General features: G+C 43.5%; 6 protein-coding genes across 6 annotated transcripts; 2 read left to right on the top strand and 4 right to left on the bottom strand.

Annotated features, from left to right (window-relative positions):
• The first annotated feature begins 6 nt into the window (after positions 1–6).
• LOC120431792 (zinc finger protein 433-like) lies at positions 7–1,759 on the top strand. Its single transcript, XM_039596911.2, has 4 exons — positions 7–381; positions 465–687; positions 741–1,547; positions 1,605–1,759. The coding sequence occupies exons 1-4, from the start codon at positions 162–164 to the stop codon at positions 1,726–1,728; spliced, it is 1,374 nt and encodes a 457-aa protein (XP_039452845.2). The 5' UTR covers positions 7–161; the 3' UTR covers positions 1,729–1,759.
• A 1,259-nt stretch (positions 1,760–3,018) lies between these two features.
• On the bottom strand, positions 3,019–5,628 carry LOC120431794 (zinc finger protein 585B-like). The gene is made up of 5 exons (XM_039596913.2): positions 5,475–5,628; positions 4,359–5,420; positions 4,176–4,307; positions 3,299–4,001; positions 3,019–3,240 (listed from the first exon to the last, which is right to left on the bottom strand). The coding sequence occupies exons 1-5, from the start codon at positions 5,524–5,526 to the stop codon at positions 3,051–3,053; spliced, it is 2,139 nt and encodes a 712-aa protein (XP_039452847.2). The 5' UTR covers positions 5,527–5,628; the 3' UTR covers positions 3,019–3,050.
• Positions 5,629–11,088: 5,460 nt separating this feature from the next.
• Positions 11,089–12,964, bottom strand: LOC120431788 (zinc finger protein 345-like). Its single transcript, XM_039596906.2, has 5 exons — positions 12,755–12,964; positions 12,226–12,693; positions 11,957–12,173; positions 11,378–11,902; positions 11,089–11,314 (listed from the first exon to the last, which is right to left on the bottom strand). Exons 1-5 carry the CDS (start codon positions 12,864–12,866, stop codon positions 11,104–11,106), a joined length of 1,533 nt encoding a protein of 510 aa, XP_039452840.1. The 5' UTR covers positions 12,867–12,964; the 3' UTR covers positions 11,089–11,103.
• Positions 12,965–13,761: 797 nt separating this feature from the next.
• On the bottom strand, positions 13,762–14,499 carry LOC120431790 (protein krueppel-like). The gene is made up of 2 exons (XM_039596909.2): positions 14,153–14,499; positions 13,762–14,098 (listed from the first exon to the last, which is right to left on the bottom strand). Exons 1-2 carry the CDS (start codon positions 14,332–14,334, stop codon positions 13,894–13,896), a joined length of 387 nt encoding a protein of 128 aa, XP_039452843.1. The 5' UTR covers positions 14,335–14,499; the 3' UTR covers positions 13,762–13,893.
• On the bottom strand, positions 14,480–15,557 carry LOC120431786 (uncharacterized). The gene is made up of 4 exons (XM_039596904.2): positions 15,337–15,557; positions 14,734–15,283; positions 14,543–14,674; positions 14,480–14,498 (listed from the first exon to the last, which is right to left on the bottom strand). Exons 1-4 carry the CDS (start codon positions 15,374–15,376, stop codon positions 14,480–14,482), a joined length of 741 nt encoding a protein of 246 aa, XP_039452838.1. The 5' UTR covers positions 15,377–15,557.
• An 87-nt stretch (positions 15,558–15,644) lies between these two features.
• On the top strand, positions 15,645–20,417 carry LOC120431791 (zinc finger protein 208-like). The gene is made up of 7 exons (XM_039596910.2): positions 15,645–15,913; positions 16,275–17,315; positions 17,375–18,032; positions 18,618–19,117; positions 19,173–19,398; positions 19,458–20,021; positions 20,089–20,417. The coding sequence occupies exons 1-7, from the start codon at positions 15,706–15,708 to the stop codon at positions 20,303–20,305; spliced, it is 3,414 nt and encodes a 1,137-aa protein (XP_039452844.1). The 5' UTR covers positions 15,645–15,705; the 3' UTR covers positions 20,306–20,417.
• The last annotated feature ends 881 nt before the right edge of the window (positions 20,418–21,298 follow it).

Consider the following 21,298-nt stretch of genomic DNA (forward strand, 5'->3'; position numbering starts at 1 on the left):
GCTTCGCGCGGAAGAGCTGCCACCTGTGCGAGAAGGAGTTCAAGTCGGTTCAGTCGCTGGAGTATCATCTGAACTGGCATACTGGGGATAAACCGTACAAGTGCCAGGTGGGTTGCGACAAGTCCTTCATTAATCCGCACCACCGGCGGAGGCACGAGAAGATGTGCGGACCGGTTGTGGTGCGGGATGGGGAGGAAGCGGATCCGACGAAGATCTACGCGTGTGATCAGTGCAATATGAAGTACGGCATGATGGGACATTTGCTGCGACATAAGCGGGCCTGCCACAATGACGATCCGACGGAGGGTTTCGTTTGTCCCGTTTGTAAGATGGAATTTAAGAAAGCCACCCGATTGAGGTATCATCTCTACGAGCATACCGGTAGGTATTGGTTGTTGGGAAGAAATACTAGCGATCAGCGTGAAGTTTCGTTTTAAATTCATCATGAACTTTACTTGTTCCAGGCGAAAAACCGTTCAAATGCTACAACGAAGGCTGCTCGGAAGCGTTCACGACTCCGATGCGACGGCACGAGCACAACGTTACCTGTGGCCGCTCGTTGGATCACTACCGGTGCGACGTGTGCAACATGGCACTTAAAACGGCCAACGGTCTACGAATCCACAAGCTGACCCACAAGGAACCTACGCTCGAGTGTAAAATCTGCGGCGCTGGATTTCATCACGAGTGAGTTGAGTATTTTTTTTACGGGTTGAAGATCTTGACGTGTACTGTTTTAGGTTTAGATTGCGGAATCACATGAAAAAGAGCCACCCGGAAGCGGACAAACCAGTCGAGCCAGAGCCCGAACCTAAGCGAATTAAACTAGAACCCGGGTTGGGGCACCAGGAAGTGGTTGAGCCTCTTCCGGTGCAAATTCCCACTCCGGAACATCCCTGCCCCCAGTGCAAGCGTACCTTCACCTCCGAAACAAAAGTCAAACAGCACCTGGAGTTCTGTTTCAAGTATTGCCACCTTTGTCCGGCCAAATTTCACACCGCATACGAATATAACTATCATCTGGCGATGCACAAAGGAGAGTTAAAGTTTGAGTGCCGTAAGTCTTGCGGCAAGAAGTTCTACGAACCCAGAGACCGCAACAACCACGAGAAGGATTGCGGAACTTCCGACCCCGGCCAGACCGATAAACCAGTCCTCTCGTGCGATCACTGCAACAAGTCCTACTCCTCGGTGGGCTTTCTGCTACGTCACAAGCGGCTCTGCAACAACCCGCTGCCCACAATCGGCGATGTGTGGAACTGTCCGCACTGCCCGAAAACGTTTACCCGTTCCGATGCGATGCGGTACCACGTGAACCAACACACCGGCGAAACGCCCTTTCCGTGCCGCACCAAGGACTGCAGCGCCGCTTTCGGCGATCCGGCGGCACGGCAAACGCACGAACGCAGCTGCGGCGCTGACCGTGCGCAGTGTCCGATCTGCAACAAGGTGCTCAAGACGGCAAAGTATCTGAAAACGCACATGGAACACCGTCATGCGGCGCCGCGACACGAGTGTCCGGACTGCGGGAAGATGTGCCCTACTAGGTGAGTGGAATTACTTGAAGAAAAAGTTTGGACAAATTTTAAGGATCCTTGTTTTAGCCATAATCTTAAAGCGCACCAAAAGCGGAAGCATCAACCAAAAGAAGAGTCTGCAGCGCTTGAATCGATCATCTCTATTAAGGAAGAGCAGATCCAGTCGGACGAAGAAATAGTTGGAATTTGAAGAAGCGCTTAAAAGCGTGGTAGAAGATCAATGCAAGCTCAATTTGTGATTTTAGTTATGAGAAACTTCCCTTGAAACTAGCGTTCGCAGTGAATTCCTCATTAGGCGCTTTATGAAATTCACGCTGATCTCTAGTATGATACTGCAAAACAATGAAAAAAACTCTCAACTTGCCTTATTATCTTTTTGAAATCTATTGTCAACTTAACGAAACAGCTAATTTTTCCTAAGGCGCTTTCGAAAATTTACGTTAAATTCTGGTATGATGTATCTTCGCGACATTTTTTCATGTTTAAAGGCTGATACTCAGCTCGGAAGGAACGCAAAACTCCTTATAAAAAAAAACCGAAACCGAAATGAAGTAAACCAGAGTGAAAATAAACTTGACAATAATATAAATAATAAAAAAATAAAAATTCGAAAACATGGAAAAGCTAAAATTTCAGAAATTTCAAACAACAACAAAATTAAAAAAATAATTAAAAAAATTCAACGATTTTTATTATCTGAAAATTGAAAATTCAAAATAAAAATTATGCAGAGTTGAATAATAATTTTAATATTAAAGTATTTATAAATTCGCTCAAAAGTTTTAAAATTCGAAAGATGAAAAATTTCAGAAATTACCAGTCGAAATTTAAAAAGTTTTGAAAATATGAAATATAGAAATTCGCAAGTACAAATTTACATTTTTTTTTTAAATTCGAAAAAAAATAAAATTGCAGAATGATAAATTAAGAATTTAGGAATTTAAGAATTTAACAATTATAAATTTACAAATTAAAAAGGTTAATATTTAAAATTTGGAAAAAATAAAAATTGAAAGTTCAAAACATTAAATTTAAAAATTGAGAATTGAGGAATTTAAGAAACTGAGACTTTGAGAATTTAAGAATTTATGAATTTAAGAATTTATAAATTTAAGAATTTGAGAAATTAAGAATTTAAGAATTTAAGAATTTAAGAGTTTAAGAATTTAGGAATTTAAGAATTTAAGAATTGAGGAATTGAGGAATTTAATAATTTAAGAATTTACGAATTTAAGAATTCAAGAATTTATTAATTTAAAAACAAAAAGCAGGCGCAAAATTCCTTGACCGCGTTCCTTCCGATTTGCATACTTAGCTTAAACTAGCGCAATGTATTTCTCATAAGGCGCTTCAGATCATTCGAACTGAAGTCTAGTATGAAGTTGTAGAACAACAAACCAATTTTTAAAACTTTTTTATGATACATTCGAAGTTTCTATGTTGAAAAAACACTAATTCTACCTTCTTTTCTACACTCTTTAATTTACCTCTTTAAAATACTTACTTTTTCAACTAGAACCTCTGCTCGCAAAACTGCCGATGCAGTCGCAGCACCAACTCGGTCACAAACCCCTTACTGCACAACCCACAAAACGTGCTCTCCGGCATCGATTCCATCAGCCGCCAGTTGGCATCTTTCGGCAGTTCCTCATCCGGAAGCGCCTCTCCAAAGTGCGTTCGCCAGTGGTGCTCCGAGTCGGTTCTGTAAATTTAAAATTTCATCAAGTCAAGAAAATTTACCGAGCTTTTGCCGAACTCACTCCGAGTAGAACGTCTCCCCGCAAATTCGACAATTTGCCGCCTGTTCCAAATGAGCTGCTTCATGCCTACGCAGCTCGTCAAACTCCTCAACCGCTCCCGCGCAGATGTCACAAACAAAGTGGCCAACCTCTTCGCAGCGCGCTTCGTGTTCCCACAAGTCTCCGCAGTTGCTGAAGCGTTCCTCGCAACCCTCGCGACGACACTTGAGCGTGCTGTCCTCCAGCTCATCGTCGTGCTCGCCGAGGTGAAGCCTCAGCTGGTCCGCGTCCTGAAACGCCGCTGGACACAGGTGACAATAGCTGCCGGAGGTAGCGAGAGGCGCGCCGATCTTCTCGCAGTCAACGCGATGCGCCTCAAGAGCCCTCAAATCGACGAAGCTCTTGCAGCAATCGTCGCACGAGTGAATCTCCAGCGAGTCCGACGACTTGTCGGCGTTCTTGCGCTCGTGGCTCTGCATGTGAACGTCCAGACTTGCTTGCTTTAGAAGTTTCTTGCCGCAGATCGTACACTCGTAGCGTCGCTTCGAGTGCACCTGCATGTGGTTCTTCAGCGAGTGAGCCTTGGTGAAGGTGGCTTCACAGTCGGTACATTTGTGGGCGCTGGCTGGAACTGCACAGGCTCGCTTGGGGCGTTTGGTGCCCTGATTCAGCGGAAGATCGGATTCCGGAGGTGGAACTTGATGTTCCGTTACGATGATCTCCTCTGAAAGAAACCGTAATATGTCATAGAAGAGGCATTTGTCACCATTGAAGCTGCTTAGTGTCAGTACAGTCCATGTTTCGATTCGTGGCTGTGTGCTTCTGTCACAATCCTTTCTCATGGATTGCTTAGATTTGAAACCTTAAGGTAAGATAAACAACTAACAAGAGTACAAACCTTCAACGATCTCCTGCTTGATTTCGTCCACCTCGAACAACGAATTGGGTTGTTCCGGTGACGATTCAGCAGTCGCCTTCCGTTTACTTTTCCGTTTCTTGGGCATATCTTCGTCTGAAGATTCTTCGCGCTCTGAAAGGCAAAAACTCAGGTCCAACAATCAAACCAACCCACCAAACTTACTCTGATATCTGCTCTTACACTTCAGCGTCGCCTTCACCCGAGTTCCCTTTAAGGTACCATTCGCGTGCCGGTTCAGGTGTTCGCGCAGGTTCCCCTTCATGGTGAACTCCTGCCCACAGATGTGGCACGTGGGCCGCGGCCCCGTGCTGTGCGTTTGCATGTGCGTCCTCAGCGAATCCGAGGTCTTCAACTTCGCCCCACACACGGTACATTCGATCGGCTTGTCCGACTTGCCGCACACCCGATGGTGCTTCTTCCTCGTATCCGGGCTGAAGAACGACTTCGTGCAGCCTTCGATCTGACACTCGAAAGGCCGAACGTCGTTGTGCTGATTCATGTGGTAACCGAACCTGGCCTTATCCGTGAAAACCCTTCCGCACTGCTCGCAGGTCAGCACCCCAGCCGTAGCTTTGCAGAACTTCCTGTGCATTCTCAAGTTGGTAGCGCTGTCAAAGACCCTTCCACAATCGCCACACTCGTCCTCGGCCTCAGAACTCTCGCCATCCCCAGCTTCCTTCTTCCACGGAGGTTCAACCTTATGCTTTTTCCGGTAATGGGAACCAAGCTTACCCTTCCTCACAAACTTCTCCCCGCAGATGTGACACTCGTGGCTCGGTTCTCGATGGCTGAGCGCGTGCTGCGTAAGAGCATTAGCGGACTTAAAGAACGCTCCGCAAACATCGCACACCACCTCCCCAGGTCCACTTTGCTGCTCCCTCCCGCATTTCTTCTCGTGCGCCAAGCGTGCCTTCGGCGAGTGGAATCCCTTAGTGCAACCTTCGGACCGGCATCCGTACGGAGTTTCGCCGTTGTGTTTGAGCATGTGGTACCGGAACTCGGCGGTTTTCTTGAACTTGGCCGGACACAGATGGCACATCTGTGTTTTGCTCTCGACCTTTTCGAGCGGCGTTTTGCAGTACTTTTGGTGCGATTGCAGATGGGCCAGCTGAACGTATCGCTTGGGGCACCGGTCGCAGCTGTAGATCTTGGACGAGTTGTTGTCTTCGGTGGGAGACTCGTCGTCTTCTGGACTGTCCGAGGCGCTTTGCTCTTGGAACTCATCTACAAATGATAGATATTTAATATCTGAATCTTTCCTAGGGAGAACTAACTTACCCTCGTGGCTGCTCATCACAGAATTCGAGGTAGTGTTTAGTGAATCTTCCATTTCCGTTAACAAGTTAGGGGATAACAGTTAGCGTTACCGTAACCATGTTACTGCACAATATTTGGATATTTTTGATTGGTTTCGGATAAAACAGACAAAAATTAACAAAAATAGTGCATCGATTTCCAAATTTCAAGCTTGCTCTGAAATCTGCTTTCAGGTCAGTTAACAGTTATTTTATTCCACTTTTAATAACTCGTCTAGTTAAAACAAACGAAAAACCTAGAACTAGTTTTGTAAATGACTTCTCAGAGCCCTTTTGAATGCTGATAATGTTGGTTTGATCTTCGTTTCTGTTGCTAGATTGTTCCGGCTTGAGATCCCAGCAATTTGCACACTTTCCCACTTAATTTGGAAACATGTTAACGATTTTAAACGAGTCAAGTAAGTTGTTGTTTATTTTGTTAACGTGACTCGTCATTCGTCACTTGAGTCAAGTAAGAGTTTTGATCAAATTTACTTAGATTATATTTTGCTAAGTAAAAAATTGAAGGTGGATCCGAAACAATATTACTTTATGTAATTATTTTGATTGTAAACAAACGATTACTGACAGTTCAGTAAAAACACAACACGCTTAATGAAAACGATAAAAACTGTTTCCCCCGTCGTTAATTTTCCACAATTTAAATTTTGAGGTGTAGGATTGATTTCTCAAATCCGAGATCATTTGGGTACTAAAGCCCTATGTAATTTTTTATGTACAACGGTAAAAAACACGATTAAAAACCATTTCTGATAATTTTTTTTTCATTTTATTGCAAAATTTTTTTTTGACAAGACAACTTTTTTTCGATTGATCAACTATGGTCCCCTTGTAACGAGCTGTCAAGTACACTGAAAGCCCGACCATGGTATTTTTAAGAACATTTGCTAAAAATGCTGCTTATTAAATTAACCGTGGCTTTTCAGTAAAAGTAAACGCAAATATGGTAAAATGTACCATGCTTCTAAAAAACTGCATGGTAGCAATTACGAAATGATGATCATTCTCTCCATATTGGAGGGTTAAAATTACCATGCCGCTCACGACATAGTAAAATTGACGGCGCATATCAGTCAATACAAGCACAGAATGTTTTTAGCAAAAATACGTCGGTGCGTGTTCTCAATTTAACCCTACAATATGGTAGACACTACCATGGTTGGGTTTTCAGTGTAGGAGCTTTTCTGTCAAGAAGGACCGCGAGGTTAATTTTTCAAAATTGATTTAAAAATCCATTTTAAACTCTTTGTGGTTGTACAAAGGGTCATTGTACTCAGAAAAATAAGCTTTATCGCTGTAAATAATAATATCACCAATCTGAGCTTAATTTTAGGACCCAATTGACCAAAATTAGCTTGTAGAGGGATAATATCAGAAAAAAAATCTTAAAATTCTAAAAATTTTCAAGAAAATTTTAATCGAATGTTTAAAATATTCAAGTAATGTCCCAAAATACTAAAAAACTAATCTGTAAAATTCTGTAACAAAATATTTAAATTCTAAATTTAATGATAATAATAAATTTAAATAATTGAGTTGCTTTGGAGAATTTGAACGGTGCGGGTCGCGGTCAACACGCCGGATTTTCGTTGCCGATTCCGTCATTGTTTTCCCCCGATTGTGTGTGTATTTCGACCCGGACGATTTCGCGATGTTTGACAGTTGCTTTGGAGAATTTGAACGGTGCGGGTCGCGGTCAACACGCCGGATTTTCGTTGCCGATTCCGTCATTGTTTTCCCCCCGATTGTGTGTGTATTTCGACCCGGACGATTTCGCGATGTTTGCCAGTTGCTTTGGAGAATTTGAACGGTGCGGGTCGCGGTCAACACGCCGGATTTTCGTTGCCGATTCCGTCATTGTTTTCCCCCCGATTGTGTATGTATTTCGACCCGGACGATTTCGCGATATTTGCCAGTTGCCTTGGAGAATTTGAACGGTGCGGGTCGCGGTCAACACGCCGGATTTTCGTTGCCGATTCCGTCATTGTTTTCCCCCCGATTGTGTGTGTATTTCGACCCGGACGATTTCGCGATGTTTGCCAGTTGCCTTGGAGAATTTGAACGGTGCGGGTCGCGGTCAACACGCCGGATTTTCGTTGCCGATTCCGTCATTGTTTTCCCCCCGATTGTGTGTGTATTTCGACCCGGACGATTTCGCGATATTTGCCAGTTGCCTTGGAGAATTTGAACGGGAATTTGAAGCGGGTCGCGGTCAACACGCCGGATTTTCGTTGCCGATTCCGTCATTGTTTTCCCCCCGATTGTGTGTGTATTTCGACCCGGACGATTTCGCGATGTTTGCCAGTTGCCTTGGAGAATTTGAACGGTGCGGGTCGCGGTCAACACGCCGGATTTTCGTTGCCGATTCCGTCATTGTTTTCCCCCCGATTGTGTGTGTATTTCGACCCGGACGATTTCGCGATGTTTGCCAGTTGCCTTGGAGAATTTGAACGGTGCGGGTCGCGGTCAACACGCCGGATTTTCGTTGCCGATTCCGTCATTGTTTTCCCCCCGATTGTGTGTGTATTTCGACCCGGACGATTTCGCGATATTTGCCAGTTGCGTTAGAGAATTTGAACGGTGCGGGTCGCGGTCAATACGCCGGATTTTCGTTGCCGATTCCGTCATTGTTTTCCCCCCGATTGTGTGTGTTTTTCGGTCCGGGCGGTTTCGCGTTTTCGCATTTTATTTGGTTTTGTCTTTCCACAGCCGGCTGTCTAAGATTGAATCATTTATGCTAAACTCAACACCAAATAACCGGGAATAATCTCATCCGCAACCTCCGACTGTTTGCCTTGAGAATGCATAATACATCACATCATTAAACAAAATTTATTGATTATTGGGTCGCATCATCATCCTCTATGTTGAATCCTGGCCATTACCCTTTCCCACTAACAAAATCCCAAGTAGAAGTAGTTTTCCGGCACACGTGGGGGTGTGGATATCGTATAGAACCCACCCTTTGTAGCAACCTGTGCTAACTAACATTCCCGTCCCAATCCCCCCGAGATCTACAAACTGACATGGCGGGCGCCGTTGGTGGCCAATGACTGTTACCTATTTGCTTCAGATCTAGTTTTAATGATCTTGATGTTTTATCTTTTCAACGCATTCATACATGCTGTTGATAAGGGAAACACCATTAGATCGTTTAAGCGTATGGTCAGTTGTATTGTTAGGTGATTACGGTCCTGTTCAGCAACGGAGAAGGACAACCATGGGTGGTCTCTCATGCTCATGCTCATGCTCAATAATAAATTTAAATAATTATTTGAACTTTAGTTTATACAATAGTAACTGTTTTGTTTAAGTAATTATTTAAATTTATTATTATTATTAAATTTAGAATTTAAATATTTTTTTACAGAATTTTACAGTTTACGAATTTTAGTATTTTGGGACATTACTTGAATTTTTTTAACTTTCAATTAAAAATTTCTTGAAAATTTTAGAATTTTCAGATTTTTTTTGAAATTATTATGGGTCTATGACGTTTTTATTAAAAGTTCATTTTTAGAGCAGGATTATAAGCCTTACCTCAGTGAGGAAGGCAAAATTGAGGGTTGCAACTTGCAAGTGTGATTTGTTTTATGTGACTTTGCCAATGTTTTAAAAATAGCATTTTTCCTGTGGTCAACTCCAGCCACGTTTTTCACTTGGATTTTCTATATTTCATATAGAAATAAGTATGCAGCGTATGCAGTAATTTTGGTATTGTTACAGCCCAGACTATGCCTATACGCATTTTTTCAATTTATTTAGTTCAATTTAGTTCTTGGTGTTTTTATTAGAATTTAGCAGATCTGATCCAGGATGTTACATTTGCAATTCAGAGATTTGGAGAACCTTTCAACTGAGATCAATTCTCGATTAAATTTTCAAAAGGCCCTATCTGCATAGGAAACCCATGAGGGATAGGTTGTTTTGAAAATTTAATCTAGAATTCATAAGCCTTTACAGGGAGGGTACATGTTTCTAAGTTTAGATTTTGCTAGCTGCGTGCTCTTTTAGGGAAAATATTTTTGTGAGAAAAAAAAAACTGGGTTAAACATTTAAAATGATAATAATGTCATTCTATAGACATATGTAATTATAAAATTTATGATTTAAGAATTTTTTAATTTAAAATTTTAGTGTGCAGTATTTTGGAACATTGTATGAAAATTGGAAGTTTTGAACTTTTGAACTTCTATGAGACATTTAAAATTTTCAAAATTTGTAAATTCAAGATTTTTTTAGTTATCCAATTGAAGAAATTTAGGATTTCGGATAGCTTTAGAATTTCTTTGATTAAAATCAATTAAATATAATTATAATTTAATAAATTGGAGTTAAAGTGCCTGTTTTTTTTTTAAATTTTGGAACCTTGTATACAATTTTAAAGTCTTAGAGTTTTTTAGTTTTCTTTAAAATTTCAGAATTTCCTGAAGAGTTTTAGAATTTAAAAACATTAAAAATGAAATGACTCGATTATCCGAAGTTTCGATTATCCAAAGGTTTGTATGAGACTTCGGATAATCGAATCATGAAACAATTTTTTTTTTTGTATTTTCTTACTTTTAACATCAAATTCGAGTTCTGCGACCCAATTTTAGTCAAATTTGAATGGTTGATTGCCTATTAAATTAAAAAATGCATTTTTCAATATTTCATCATCGCCATTTTGGCCGCCATCTTGGATTTAAAAATTCTAAATCACTTTAGAGTAGTTTAAGGGTCATACTAAAGCTCAACAATAAAAAATAAGACAACGAAAAAAAATCGTGATTCGATTATCCAAAGTTTGAATTATCCGAAGTAAAATTTTGTCAAAGACTTCGGATAATCGAGTCTAGACTGTATCGAGAAATTAAAAGTGCAACATGGAGTTAAACTTTCTGTGCAGTTGCTGTGAAGGTTCCCATTGCACTTAGAAAAGTTTAACTCCATGTTGCACGCACACACTCTCAATTTTAATTTCTCGATACAATTTAAAAGTTTTAAAGCTATAATTTTTTTTTTCAAAATTTCCTGAAAAGTTTTAGAATTTGAAAAAGTTAAAAATGAAATTGAAGAATTTGTTGATATAATTGAAATTTTTTATAATTTTTCGAATTACAAATTCTACAACTTTCTTACAAATTTTAGTATTTTTTTTAATTTCTGTGTTTTATAAAAATTGAATATTACAAAAACCCTCCGCTGGTTGACATAAGAAACAATCAGTGGATTTTTTTTTTAAGACCTTTAAGAGCCATACTTCGACTTTTAGCCTTTTAGTCTCTTCGGCCTCATAAGATGTATCCGATTACTTAAGGATGCTTCGGTAGGTATTATTTAAATTTTTATTCTCAAAGTGTGCATTTTTCTACATTTCAATCTAACCGCCTTGAGATCCTCGAAAAGATTGATTGAAATGAGAAATTGATCTGGAAATACCGGTTTCAGCTCGGTTGCTGTTGATTTTGGCCTCGCTATTCTAAGTAAAGTCAAGAAATTCAGGAGCTTTCCTTCATTCTTAAAACTCCAAAACTTATTTGATAGTTTTCTTTAATAATAATTTCTTTTCAAAAATTCAGGAAATTTCGAACCCAATATCACAACCAACCCTACCGCGTTCGACACTTCACCAGGTGCGGCTTCAGCAGGCAGTTGTACGCGAACCGCTGGCCACACTCCGGACAAGCGTACGGCTTCCAGCCGGTGTGAATGCTCTGGTGCACCCGGTTCGCTTCGGCCGACTTGAACCGCTTGCCGCACGTTTCGCACTCGTACTTGCGCTCCACCGAGTGCGCCGGCATGTGCTTTTTGAGGGCAGTCCTGGGGAAAAAATGAAGAAGTTGCAGGATTTTGAAGGATTTGTTCGAGCGAAATGAGCCTTACTTGGTCTTGAACCGCTTGTCGCACTGCTGGCACGCAAATCGGGGCGCGTCATGCTTGGCCCGGTGTGTTCGTAGCGAGGTTGGGGAACGGAGCGTGGCGCCACAGACCTCGCACACGTAGCCCTTGGTTCCGCAGTATACTTCGTGGCTTTTGCGCGCTTCACTGCCGAAGAAGGTCTTGCTACAGCCGGGTTTTCTGCAGCTGTACGATTGGACTCCGGCGTGCTTGTTGAGGTGCGTCTCAAAGGCCGCACTGCTGGTGAAGGTTTTGCCGCACAGTGCACACTGGCGGATCTTTAGCTTTTTAACGTAGGGCTTACATTTGGCCTGGTGCACTTTAGTCGTTGAAGAGACTAAGCCTTCGGAGTTATACTCCACACCTGGATCAAGGTTTTCAACAGGTGGTTCGGGCATCTTCTCGACACTTTCGGAAGCATTCATGCTGTCAACACGAAAATCTCCTTCCAGAGTTTGCAACGCGTCTTCCGGTTTAAGACAAACTCGCTCATGGGTTTCGCAATCAAGTCTAAAATTAGGAACACTTCAATTAATTTGCAAGATTGCACAATCAAAAACTTACGCAAAGAAGAACGACCTGCTGCAGCGGGGACACGAGAACTGGGGCTTACTGTGGATGATTTTGTGCCTCTCCAGCTCGATGTCCGTAGCGAAGCTTAACGCACATTGGTCACAATCCTTGAGCGGCACTGCCGAACACAGGACTTCGTGGATGAAGCAATTCTTCGGGTTGTGGAATGCTTTCCTGCATCCCTTCTTGCATCGGAAGGGTTTGATTCCTACAAGATTTTACTTTAAATTTCAATTCAAGAATATCGCAAAATCGCTTACCATAATGCTTGTTGGTGTGATATCCAAACTCGTCCTCTTGGGTGAACGTTACGAAACAAACGGGACAACTGAAAATCTTCGGAGCCTCCTCAACCGGCTTCACCGGTTCCACGCCCTTTTCCCTCAGAAGCTCCTTCTGCTCGGACAGAGCCTGCAGGCATCGCTGCTTGAAGTCGCAACACAAGTCGAACATTTGTGAGCACATGAGGCAGCATGGCATCGACTTTGAAAGCCCCGACGTGGCCAGCACGAACTCAATCTTCTCGAGTAACGCAGATTCTTCGCCGGCAGACCCGTCCTTGAGCAGGTCGCGTGAACAGAAGACGCAACTACCAACTTCTGGCGTTTCAAATAGCTTGATAACGTCTTCCTTCGGCTGCGCAGGTGGTTCACCCAACAGAATCGCCTCTTCCGGAAGGTAAACCTCGTTCTCCGTTGGAGTTACGATCGGTTCCGGGTCTTCAGTTTCTGGAACAAAATCGTTGAATTAAATACTCCGATGTGACCCCCTCAGGACATCGTTACTCACCAACGGCCATCAACATCCAGGTGGTCGGATCCAGCTCCGGTGCGATTTGCTTCAGCTTTTTGCGCTGCTCTCGGGCCTGGGCAGCTCGTCTTTGCTTGGTGAGGCGTGGCATGGCGCTTAAAGCTTAGTTTTGTACAGTTTTTATTTCAATTTTCCTTAGAAACTAAGTTTTTTTTGCGATTTTCTGCGATAACCGATATGGGAACTTGATTTTGAACCAAAAGTAAACATAAACAAGTTTGCAGTGTTGCCTGGCTGTCAAAACGGCACGGATTCGAGCAAGCCCTTTAAACTGCTCGAATGGACCACTTCCATTCGGACATGATTTTGCTATTGTGGATTTAGCTCGTAGCTGGATTTTCTGGCATCTTCTCACGGTCATTGGAAACGGTCGTGGATAGACCTAGGGGTTCCCAGTTGGAGTGAAAAAAATCAATTTGTAGAAAAAATATGGATTAAAATTTTGCTTTTTTATCACTTCTCCGACATCAGGAATAATTGTTTGAACATGCTCGCAATTTTTTATTCGGTCGGAAAAATATTATTTTTCTTGAAAAAACTTTCATTTTTAATCACATGATCACCCCTAATTCTGGCTCGATGCCGCCATCATGCGACCGCGTGCTCCGTTTGTTTGTCAACAAAGCTTCAGCTGGATGGTGAGACGAAGTGAGGGGGGCAGAGATTTTGAAATTTTTATGCCCGCATCTGGCCCGCCGCCTATTTCGTCGGTCACTGAGTCGCCGGTCGTTTCCAGTGACCGAGTCCAGCTAGGAACTGATCGTACAATATTTTTCTTTGCTGTCATTTCAACCACTTGACTAGGGTGCTCCATTGAAGCGGGCAGCCCTACTGCGTTGTGTTTACGGCAGAGAGAATTCTGAGAACGGATTAAATTTTACAGAATATACAGACGAAGAGGGATGCGTGGACATACCGTACCAAACGCTCTGATCCTTGAATGAATAAAATTTAAACAAACAATAATGAACAGCAGTAAAACAAGAGGTGGCGCCTATATTGTTGTTTTTTGGCTGGCGCAATGGGTAGGTAACCTCACTAATCCCATATGCAACCTTTAGGATTTTATTAACTTTAAAAGGGGAAGTTTCTTACATTAACAAACTTAACACGCGCTCTCAATGCCCCTTCGCCATGTGCGTTTTGAGCAAACAGTTGTACCGAAACTGCTGGCCGCACACCGTACAGGCGTACGGCGTTTCTTGGGTATGAATCCGCTGGTGAACCCGATTGGCCTCGTACGACTTGAACCTCTTTCCGCATGTTTGACACTGAAACTTCCGCTCGCCAGTATGGACCGCTGTGTGTTTCTTTAGTTCGTCGCTGAAAAAAAGTCAAATTAGAACGCTTCGCTTAACTCATCAAACCGATTCATACTTGGTCTTGAAACGCTTCTCGCAAAGCGCACACTCAAATCGCGGATCCCGGTGCTTGCGAACGTGCTCGCGCAGCGTTTTGTCCGTCCGCAGCTGGGCCCCACAAATGGGACAAATGTGGACGTTCTGCGGTTTGATGCAGTTTTTTTCGTGCTCGTAGCGCCGTTTGCCGATGGTGAACATTTTGGTGCAGCCCTCGTTGCGGCACTGCACCGTCCGGATGCCGTTGTGGAAGTTGAGGTGCAGCTGGTAGGAAGCCTCGCGCGCGAACCGTTTCGTGCAGTGGGCGCACTGGATGTTCTTGAGCGAACGCCGCGGAGGTCGCTGCTCACATTGCTGCCGGTGGGCTTTCAGGGGAAGGGGGGAGGTATGTTTGCAGTGTTTGCAGGACGGTTCGGCTTCCTGTACGCCGGCTTGCTGGTCAGGAAGGTCGGTTTTTGGAACCAGCAAGTCACTCGAAGAAACGGTTCTTTCTAGAAGCTTATCAACGAAACATTCAGCGCTGTGTTTCTTGTAGTCCTTCCTAAAATTATAAAGAATCGATAATAATAAATTTTAAGCCCATTATCCAAACAATCTTACGTGTAAAAGAACTTTTCTCCACATTTCTCGCAAAAATGCTTCGGCTCTCGATGGTTCATGATGTGCAATCGCAGCGTTTGAAATGTCTTGAATTTACGGAAACAAATTTTACACGTTTTCTGCGCCAAATCAGCGCGGTCGTCATCTTTAGGCTCAACGACCTCCCCCGACGAACCGCCCTCCAACTCGGTCTTGATCTCGTCAATCTTGACCTTCATGGCTTCGACCCTTTTGGAAAGTGCCGCCAAGCAGGATCGCTTGAATTTGTAGAAACTTTGGAAGGTACTCCAGCAACTGGAGCAACAAGGCACTCCAGAAGTTTGCATCTTAGTATTCAGCACAAACTCAATCTTCTTGGTACGGGTCGATTCGTGACTAGGAATCGATTCCTGTAGAGGTGCATTGTGGCAAAATAGACAACATTCTTCCGAAGCTGAAGGGTACAGGATTGGATCATGGTCGGCTTCCGTTGCAGATTCGTCTCCGATTGGTTCCTCTTTGAAGATGACAACTTCCGGTTCTATCTTAACTCCTTCAAGGTTGGTATCCCCTTAAAATTGAATTTATTTTAGTTTGAGCCTCACAAAAAATAACTAGACATACCTGCAGGCAAACTGAACTCAAACCCTTCGTTTTCCAGCATTTCTAAATCTTCGTAAGCAAGTTCCGACGTTTCAGTCTCTTCCAACGCTTAATTGGCGTCACTCATCGTTCGGTTGCGTCAAAAACAGCAATATTTTAGCTGGATTGGCGAAAATCTGTTTTGGATTCAACTAAAATCGCAAGCTGAACAGCAACTTTGCTTCGATTTGCGAACTGTCAAAAACTGCTCGAATTTGGTTTGATGAACGCGATCCACAACGTGATCCACAATCATTTTGAGGGCAGAAGGTAAATAAACAGAAGCATTTGTTTTGAAATCACTAAATTTTTATTTATTTCAAACATCTAGAAACAGAATCGACGCTCACAATGGCCGGATGCGGCAAGAAATGTTGTGTTTCCGGGTGCGATTCTCGGAAGGACGCCTCCGGTTACTCGTTCCACACGTTTCCGGTGGCCAGCGAGCTGCGGATCGCAAACTGCCGGCGGAAGCTGTGGCACGATGCCGTGTTCGGCAAGGACAGCGCCCGAATCGCCTTGAAAAATACCAAGATTTGCGGGAAGCACTTCGTGACGGGTAAGATTTGAGCTCTCTTTGATTAGATTAGATCTTGGATCTAGAAAGGTGCAGTGTTAATGCTACAAGGATAACCATCATGACGAAGAACCTTAGATACTTGAATAGCACGTGCCGAGATGGGAAAGGGTGTTTCATCTTCAGGCGTTTCGCCTTAAGACGAAGATCTTCGTAAAAAAAGACGCACGGTTCCGTGATGGCAAGTTCGGTCGAGATCGTTATGGCTCAAGTTCAGTTCCGTGTGCTAAATTTTCAGAAGCCAGAGTCGTATTTGTTAGATCTGACGGGCTCGTTGATGTCTACCAGATGTTGGGTATCCACAACTGGTAGAAGATTTGGCCTAAGACAATTTTGATTTTAGGTAAACCAGCCAAGCTCACGGAAACCTCCGAGGTCAACTGGATTCCGACGTTGCACCTGGGCCCGGGCCGGGTGGCACCGCAAGTCAAAACTAGCGGCGGACTGCCGCTGGTCGAGGATGGCGTTCTGCCGCCAGAGCAGGTGAACTTGAGGGAGCAAAAGGTTGTCCGACTGGCAGAAAGCAACGAGGCCGATCCTTTTCAAGAGGAGTTTGTAGTTAAAGTGGAAGTTCTAGACGTGGAAGCGGCCAATGCTAGCAACGAAGTCGATCCTATCCCGGAGGAGGTCGTAGTCAAAGAGGAAGTTCTGGACGTGGAAGTGATGCCGGAGCAAGTAGTTCCAAAGAAACAACGGGTTCTGCGAGTAGAAAAGAGCAACGCTGTTGAGCCCGTTGATAAGGTCGCACAAGAAATTAAAGAGGAGATTCTGAATGACGAGGAGGAAATTCAATCCATTCGAAAAACACAAACTTGCCAAATTTCATTCAGCCGTTGCATGTTTTGTCTGAACGAACTTCCTCCAAAGGAACAGATCCTACCGGATTTCAACAAGGAGAGCACGTTCCGAACCCAGGTTGAATACGTTCTAGCAAAGACGATCGAAGCCCCAAACTATCCTTGCTGCAGTAGTTGCAAACAAATGTTTCAACTGTTTTACAAGTTCAAGAAGTCTTGCCTCGTTGCCCTTGCGAAACCACTGGATTTGATCAAATCTCAATCGGCGAAGCGTCCAGCAAACCGTCCCATTAGTCCAGCGCCAAAAAGAAAGTCAGAAGTGGTAACCATTCACCCCAAGATCGATGAACGGGGCCCGATCGAACCAAACGAAGTAGAAGATGACCCGGAAGAATCGCCCTTATCCGACGGGTACAAAGAGGAGCGCATGCGTTGCAAGAACTGCGGTACAATGTACGACGACGGGTTCGTGTTGGCCAACCACAAGCTTAAGTGTCTACCGCCAAAGGATCCACCCCGATGTAATCTATGCCCGGCGGTGTTCAAAAATAAATGGGATCTACAGGTGCACCTGAATCGGCATAACGGTATGAAGCTATATCAACTCCGTACTTAACATAAAACTAATTGCTTAAAAATTCTACAGGCCTAACCCCATTCCAGTGCCGCAAAGAGGGCTGCACGAAGGCCTTCGCCGGCCCTATTGTACGCATCATCCACGAGAAAAACTGCCAAAAGGAGTCCAACCAGGTCGTCTGTCCGAGCTGCGGCATGGCGTTCAAGTGCGAGCTGTATCTGCAGCGCCACATGATCACGCACGAGGCACCCAAGTACGAATGCGCCGTTTGTCATCGCAAGTTCGGCGATTTGACCACCTTCCGAGCCCACATGATGCGACACTTTGAGCGGAACGAAACCCCGGCGGAGGAACAAAGCCGCCAAGACGTTCCGTCCGACTTCCGGTGCGATTCGTGCGAACAAGAATTCGCCACGCCGGAGCTTCTGAACGGTCACAAGGTGTACTGCGGGAAGAACAAAAAATTCCGCAAGTTCCAGCTGCTCTGCCCGCTCTGTCCGGAGTCGTTCCACAAGCAGGAAACGCTCGATCAGCACCTGAGCCGGCACAAGGGTATCAAGTCGATTCCGTGCCGGAAGGAGGGCTGCGACAAGATGTTCTTCGATACGGCTGGGCGAAACGTGCACGAGCTGTACCGCTGTGGGAGGGGCGGGACGCACGTCTGTTCGATTTGCCAGGCGGCCTTCGGAACGCCGGCATCGCTGCGGGTTCACATGAAGGGACACAGGTAGCAGGGTTGAGTGGAGGGCTTTTTGGAAAAATACTCATGATTTTTATTTTCAGGAAACCAACAGCAGTCAAGGATTAGTGCAGATTTTTGAGGGTTAAAATTAAACAGCGTTTTATTGTTCAAATAAAGATTGATAAACAATTTTCAATAAGTTTTGTTTTCTGTTTTAATCCGAAAGAAGCAGCAGCCAGCAGCTTGCCCGACGTTCGCTCCTCATTATCTACGGGGATAGCTGAATTCGAGCAGTTTGATGTTTTGTTTTGTTCTTTTGGGAGAACTGTCATTTCTACTACTCGAATCTAGTCAATCTAGTACTTCAGTTAAAGTGACAGCAACAAGCTTGCCTTCGTTGTTGTTTACAATTTGCTACGGAAAATTTGATTTTATAAATATTTTAATCTGGGTTCATCTTCCTGGACGTGGGTAAGATCAAAAGGAACGCCAATCTGGTTGCGGTTTAACCCTATGTGCTCATATATTTGTATGGAAAAGGAGATGGTTCTAAAATTTTAAATGGAACGAGAATCTAAATGATAAAACATTTTCAATACACGGATTATTGATAGATATCTGCTCATAAAGTCTGCGGCTAGAAACAAGAACCATGGACCTTCCGCAGGAATCGATTTCCTTGCAACCAATCATCATAAAAGAAGAATGCGACCCCGAGGACTCACTTTCCGAGGAGGAGGAGGATAATCCGCAGCACTCTTCCGAATCCCCCTGCTGTGTCTTCTGCTTCCGCGTCCAATCCGACGGGCTGCTCTCCGATGGGCCAGCCTTGCGGGAAAAGATCGAATTCGTGCTCGCGGCGCGGTTACGGTCCCTTAAGGTTCCCAGCTGCCGGAACTGCGCGCAGATGTTCGACTTGTTTTACAACTTCAAGAAGAGCTGCCTGCTGGCGCTGTCCAAAAAGGAGGAACTGCAACAGGCACTGGTGCAAAAGAGTGCCGAGGGCAGGTATGCGGAAATGGTGAAGGTTCGGAAGGTGCCGAGGGCAAAAAAGATTATCACATGTTCCGTTTGTTCGAGGGAATTTACGGACGAGGACGAGCACCGCTATCACATCAATCAGCACTTTGGTGAGATTGTTTTAGGAATATTTTTTGATGTAAATCTGACCAACACCATTTCCAGGGGTCAAACCGTTCAAATGTAAGGTCGCAGGATGCAAACAATCGTTCCCAAACCCAAAGGACTGCTTCGTGCACGAAGCAATGTGCTCGGTAGTGCCGCCACCTTCCAGGGAGTGCGAAGTCTGTGCGTTCCGATTCGCAACGGAGGCGGAGCTCGAGGCGCACAAGATCACGCACAGTGAGCCCAACCTCCAGTGTGGCCAATGTGGAGAAGCGTTCTTTTATGCGTAAGTTTAGGTGGATTTAACTTTAAATATTTACTTTTTTTCTCAACGCTAAATTTTAGACTTGACTGCGAAAACCACGAGAGAGACTGTCGCATCCAGGCGGCAGATCCCTTACAAAATATCAAATTGGAAGACTCCCTAGAAGATCTGGATGAAGAGTCATCGAACAATACTTCCGATGGCTCCAGAAACACCGAACACATCCCCGTCGTCGAGAAGTTCGAACAACCACCCGTAGATAGGCTCTGTAAGCGCTGCGGCGAAACGTTCCCGCTAGCCAACCGCACCTTCTACAAGCACCAGAGGAAATGTAGACCCAGCAATCACAAGACCTATCCGTGTACGCTCTGCGAAAAGACGTTCACCAAGAAGATGACGCTCGAAACGCACCTCAACAAGCACGCAGGAGTTCAGTCGTTCAAGTGCCGTAAACCCGGCTGTGACAAAACCTTCTTCGGATATCCGGCGCGGTACTCGCACGAAGAATCCTGCGGAAGCAAGGGGTTCGTGTGTGACATGTGTGGCGAAACGTTAACGTCGCCGGCCTCGCTACGCATCCACCGGGCCAGGCACGACGAGCCGCAGATTCCGTGCGAGCTGTGCGACAAGATGTTCAAGACCAAGTAAGAACAATTTGCTTCAAAAATTGTTTTAGATTTAGTAAAAATCGAATAATTTGTGAATTTCTAGGTCCGCTCTGCAGAAGCACATGACGACCCACTCGGAGGAGCGCAAGTTTGAGTGCGAAACGTGTGGGAAACGGTTCAAGTCGGCCGAAGCGAATCGGGTTCACCAGCGGATTCACACCCAGGAGAAGCCGTATGCGTGTCCGGAGTGTGACCAGCGTTTCACGTACAACTGCTCGCTGAAGGCGCACCTGGAGAAGAAGGCGTGCTTGGTGCATTGAGAAGAGAGTAAACATTTTCTGATCAAACTCACATTTTGTGGAGCTATTGAAACTATCATTAGCGAAAATTCTCTGAAACCTCAATTTTTAAACTAAGATATCTCTGGAACACAAAACTTAGAATGATAGTCCAAGATTTCAGCCTTGAATAAACGTTATTAAATTAGATTAAATAAAAAAAAATCTTTCTCTAGTACGGATCACGAAAGAAACGCAAACTCCGTAAGCTAAGTACAGTGATCGTAAGGGTAATTTTCATCAAAATAATTGAGATCCGGCCTCAAAAAAGTGTATAAATAAAACTTAAATGCTTATAACTTTTGATAGGGTTGTCAGATCTTCAACCTTTTAGACTCGTTGGGCAGGCCTTCAAATACCTTTCTAAAATGTATAGCATGAAGGGTTTTCATACAGAACCCACTCTTTTTACAATCTTTCGGACTTTCCTCAAAAGTTACTACACTTAACTCATTTCTTAATATATCCGGCTCTGAATATGTAATTTCTTTTGAGTTTTGAGTAGTGTTTTTTTAACCTTATTTATTTTTAATTTTATAGTGGATATATTAAATTTGCTTTTCAATTTTAGATGGTATTTACCCGTATAAATATTGTTATATTTAAACATTCTTGGCGAAAAATAAAAAGATCAGAACATTCAAAAAATAATGCTCCATCATTCAAAATTCAAATTTGAAAAATTCGAAACTTTTTTTTATATTTTAATAGTTTTTTAATGAAATTTTTCAAAACTCAGATAATTTTTTTTTCGGATTTCTAAAATTGTTATTTAAAAAATCCGAAATTTCTAAATTCAGAATCTTAAAAATCTGAAATTCAAAACTACAAAAAACTAAAAATTCAAAATTGAAAGAAAAATCCAAAATAAAAAAATAAAAATAAAAAAAAAACAAAACTTAAAAAGTTAAGATTTGAAAACTAAAAAATATTAAATTTAAAACAATTTTGAAAACAAAAAAACGGAAATCTCAA

The sequence above is a fragment of the Culex pipiens genome, chromosome 2 (genome assembly GCF_016801865.2).
Source record: "Culex pipiens pallens isolate TS chromosome 2, TS_CPP_V2, whole genome shotgun sequence".
Classification (NCBI taxonomy): Eukaryota; Metazoa; Arthropoda; class Insecta; order Diptera; family Culicidae; genus Culex; species Culex pipiens.

Bases quoted from the DNA above. Each gene is read 5' to 3' on its own strand.
- LOC120431786 (XM_039596904.2), bottom strand. From the start codon at position 15,376: ATGCTGGAAAACGAAGGGTTTGAGTTCAGTTTGCCTGCAG. The intron at 15,284-15,336 runs GTATGTCTAGTT...TTCAATTTTAAG, and splicing joins TGAGTTCAGTTTGCCTGCAG to GGGATACCAACCTTGAAGGA. The intron at 14,675-14,733 runs GTAAGATTGTTT...TTATAATTTTAG, and splicing joins GGAGAAAAGTTCTTTTACAC to GAAGGACTACAAGAAACACA.
- LOC120431791 (XM_039596910.2), top strand. From the start codon at position 15,706: ATGGCCGGATGCGGCAAGAAATGTTGTGTTTCCGGGTGCGATTCTCGG. The intron at 17,316-17,374 runs GTATGAAGCTAT...AAAATTCTACAG, and splicing joins GCACCTGAATCGGCATAACG to GCCTAACCCCATTCCAGTGC. The intron at 19,399-19,457 runs GTAAGTTTAGGT...GCTAAATTTTAG, and splicing joins GGAGAAGCGTTCTTTTATGC to ACTTGACTGCGAAAACCACG.
- LOC120431794 (XM_039596913.2), bottom strand. From the start codon at position 5,526: ATGGAAGATTCACTAAACACTACCTCGAATTCTGTGATGAGCAGCCAC. The intron at 5,421-5,474 runs GTAAGTTAGTTC...TATCATTTGTAG, and splicing joins TGTGATGAGCAGCCACGAGG to ATGAGTTCCAAGAGCAAAGC. The intron at 4,308-4,358 runs GTAAGTTTGGTG...TTTGCCTTTCAG, and splicing joins GTGTAAGAGCAGATATCAGA to AGCGCGAAGAATCTTCAGAC.
- LOC120431792 (XM_039596911.2), top strand. From the start codon at position 162: ATGTGCGGACCGGTTGTGGTGCGGGATGGGGAGGAAGCGGATCCGACG. The intron at 688-740 runs GTGAGTTGAGTA...GTACTGTTTTAG, and splicing joins GGCGCTGGATTTCATCACGA to GTTTAGATTGCGGAATCACA. The intron at 1,548-1,604 runs GTGAGTGGAATT...TCCTTGTTTTAG, and splicing joins GGGAAGATGTGCCCTACTAG to CCATAATCTTAAAGCGCACC.
- LOC120431788 (XM_039596906.2), bottom strand. From the start codon at position 12,866: ATGCCACGCCTCACCAAGCAAAGACGAGCTGCCCAGGCCCGAGAGCAG. The intron at 12,694-12,754 runs GTGAGTAACGAT...ATTTTGTTCCAG, and splicing joins CTGGATGTTGATGGCCGTTG to AAACTGAAGACCCGGAACCG. The intron at 11,315-11,377 runs GTAAGGCTCATT...TTTTTTCCCCAG, and splicing joins GACAAGCGGTTCAAGACCAA to GACTGCCCTCAAAAAGCACA.
- LOC120431790 (XM_039596909.2), bottom strand. From the start codon at position 14,334: ATGTTCACCATCGGCAAACGGCGCTACGAGCACGAAAAAAACTGCATC. The intron at 14,099-14,152 runs GTATGAATCGGT...ACTTTTTTTCAG, and splicing joins GAGAAGCGTTTCAAGACCAA to CGACGAACTAAAGAAACACA.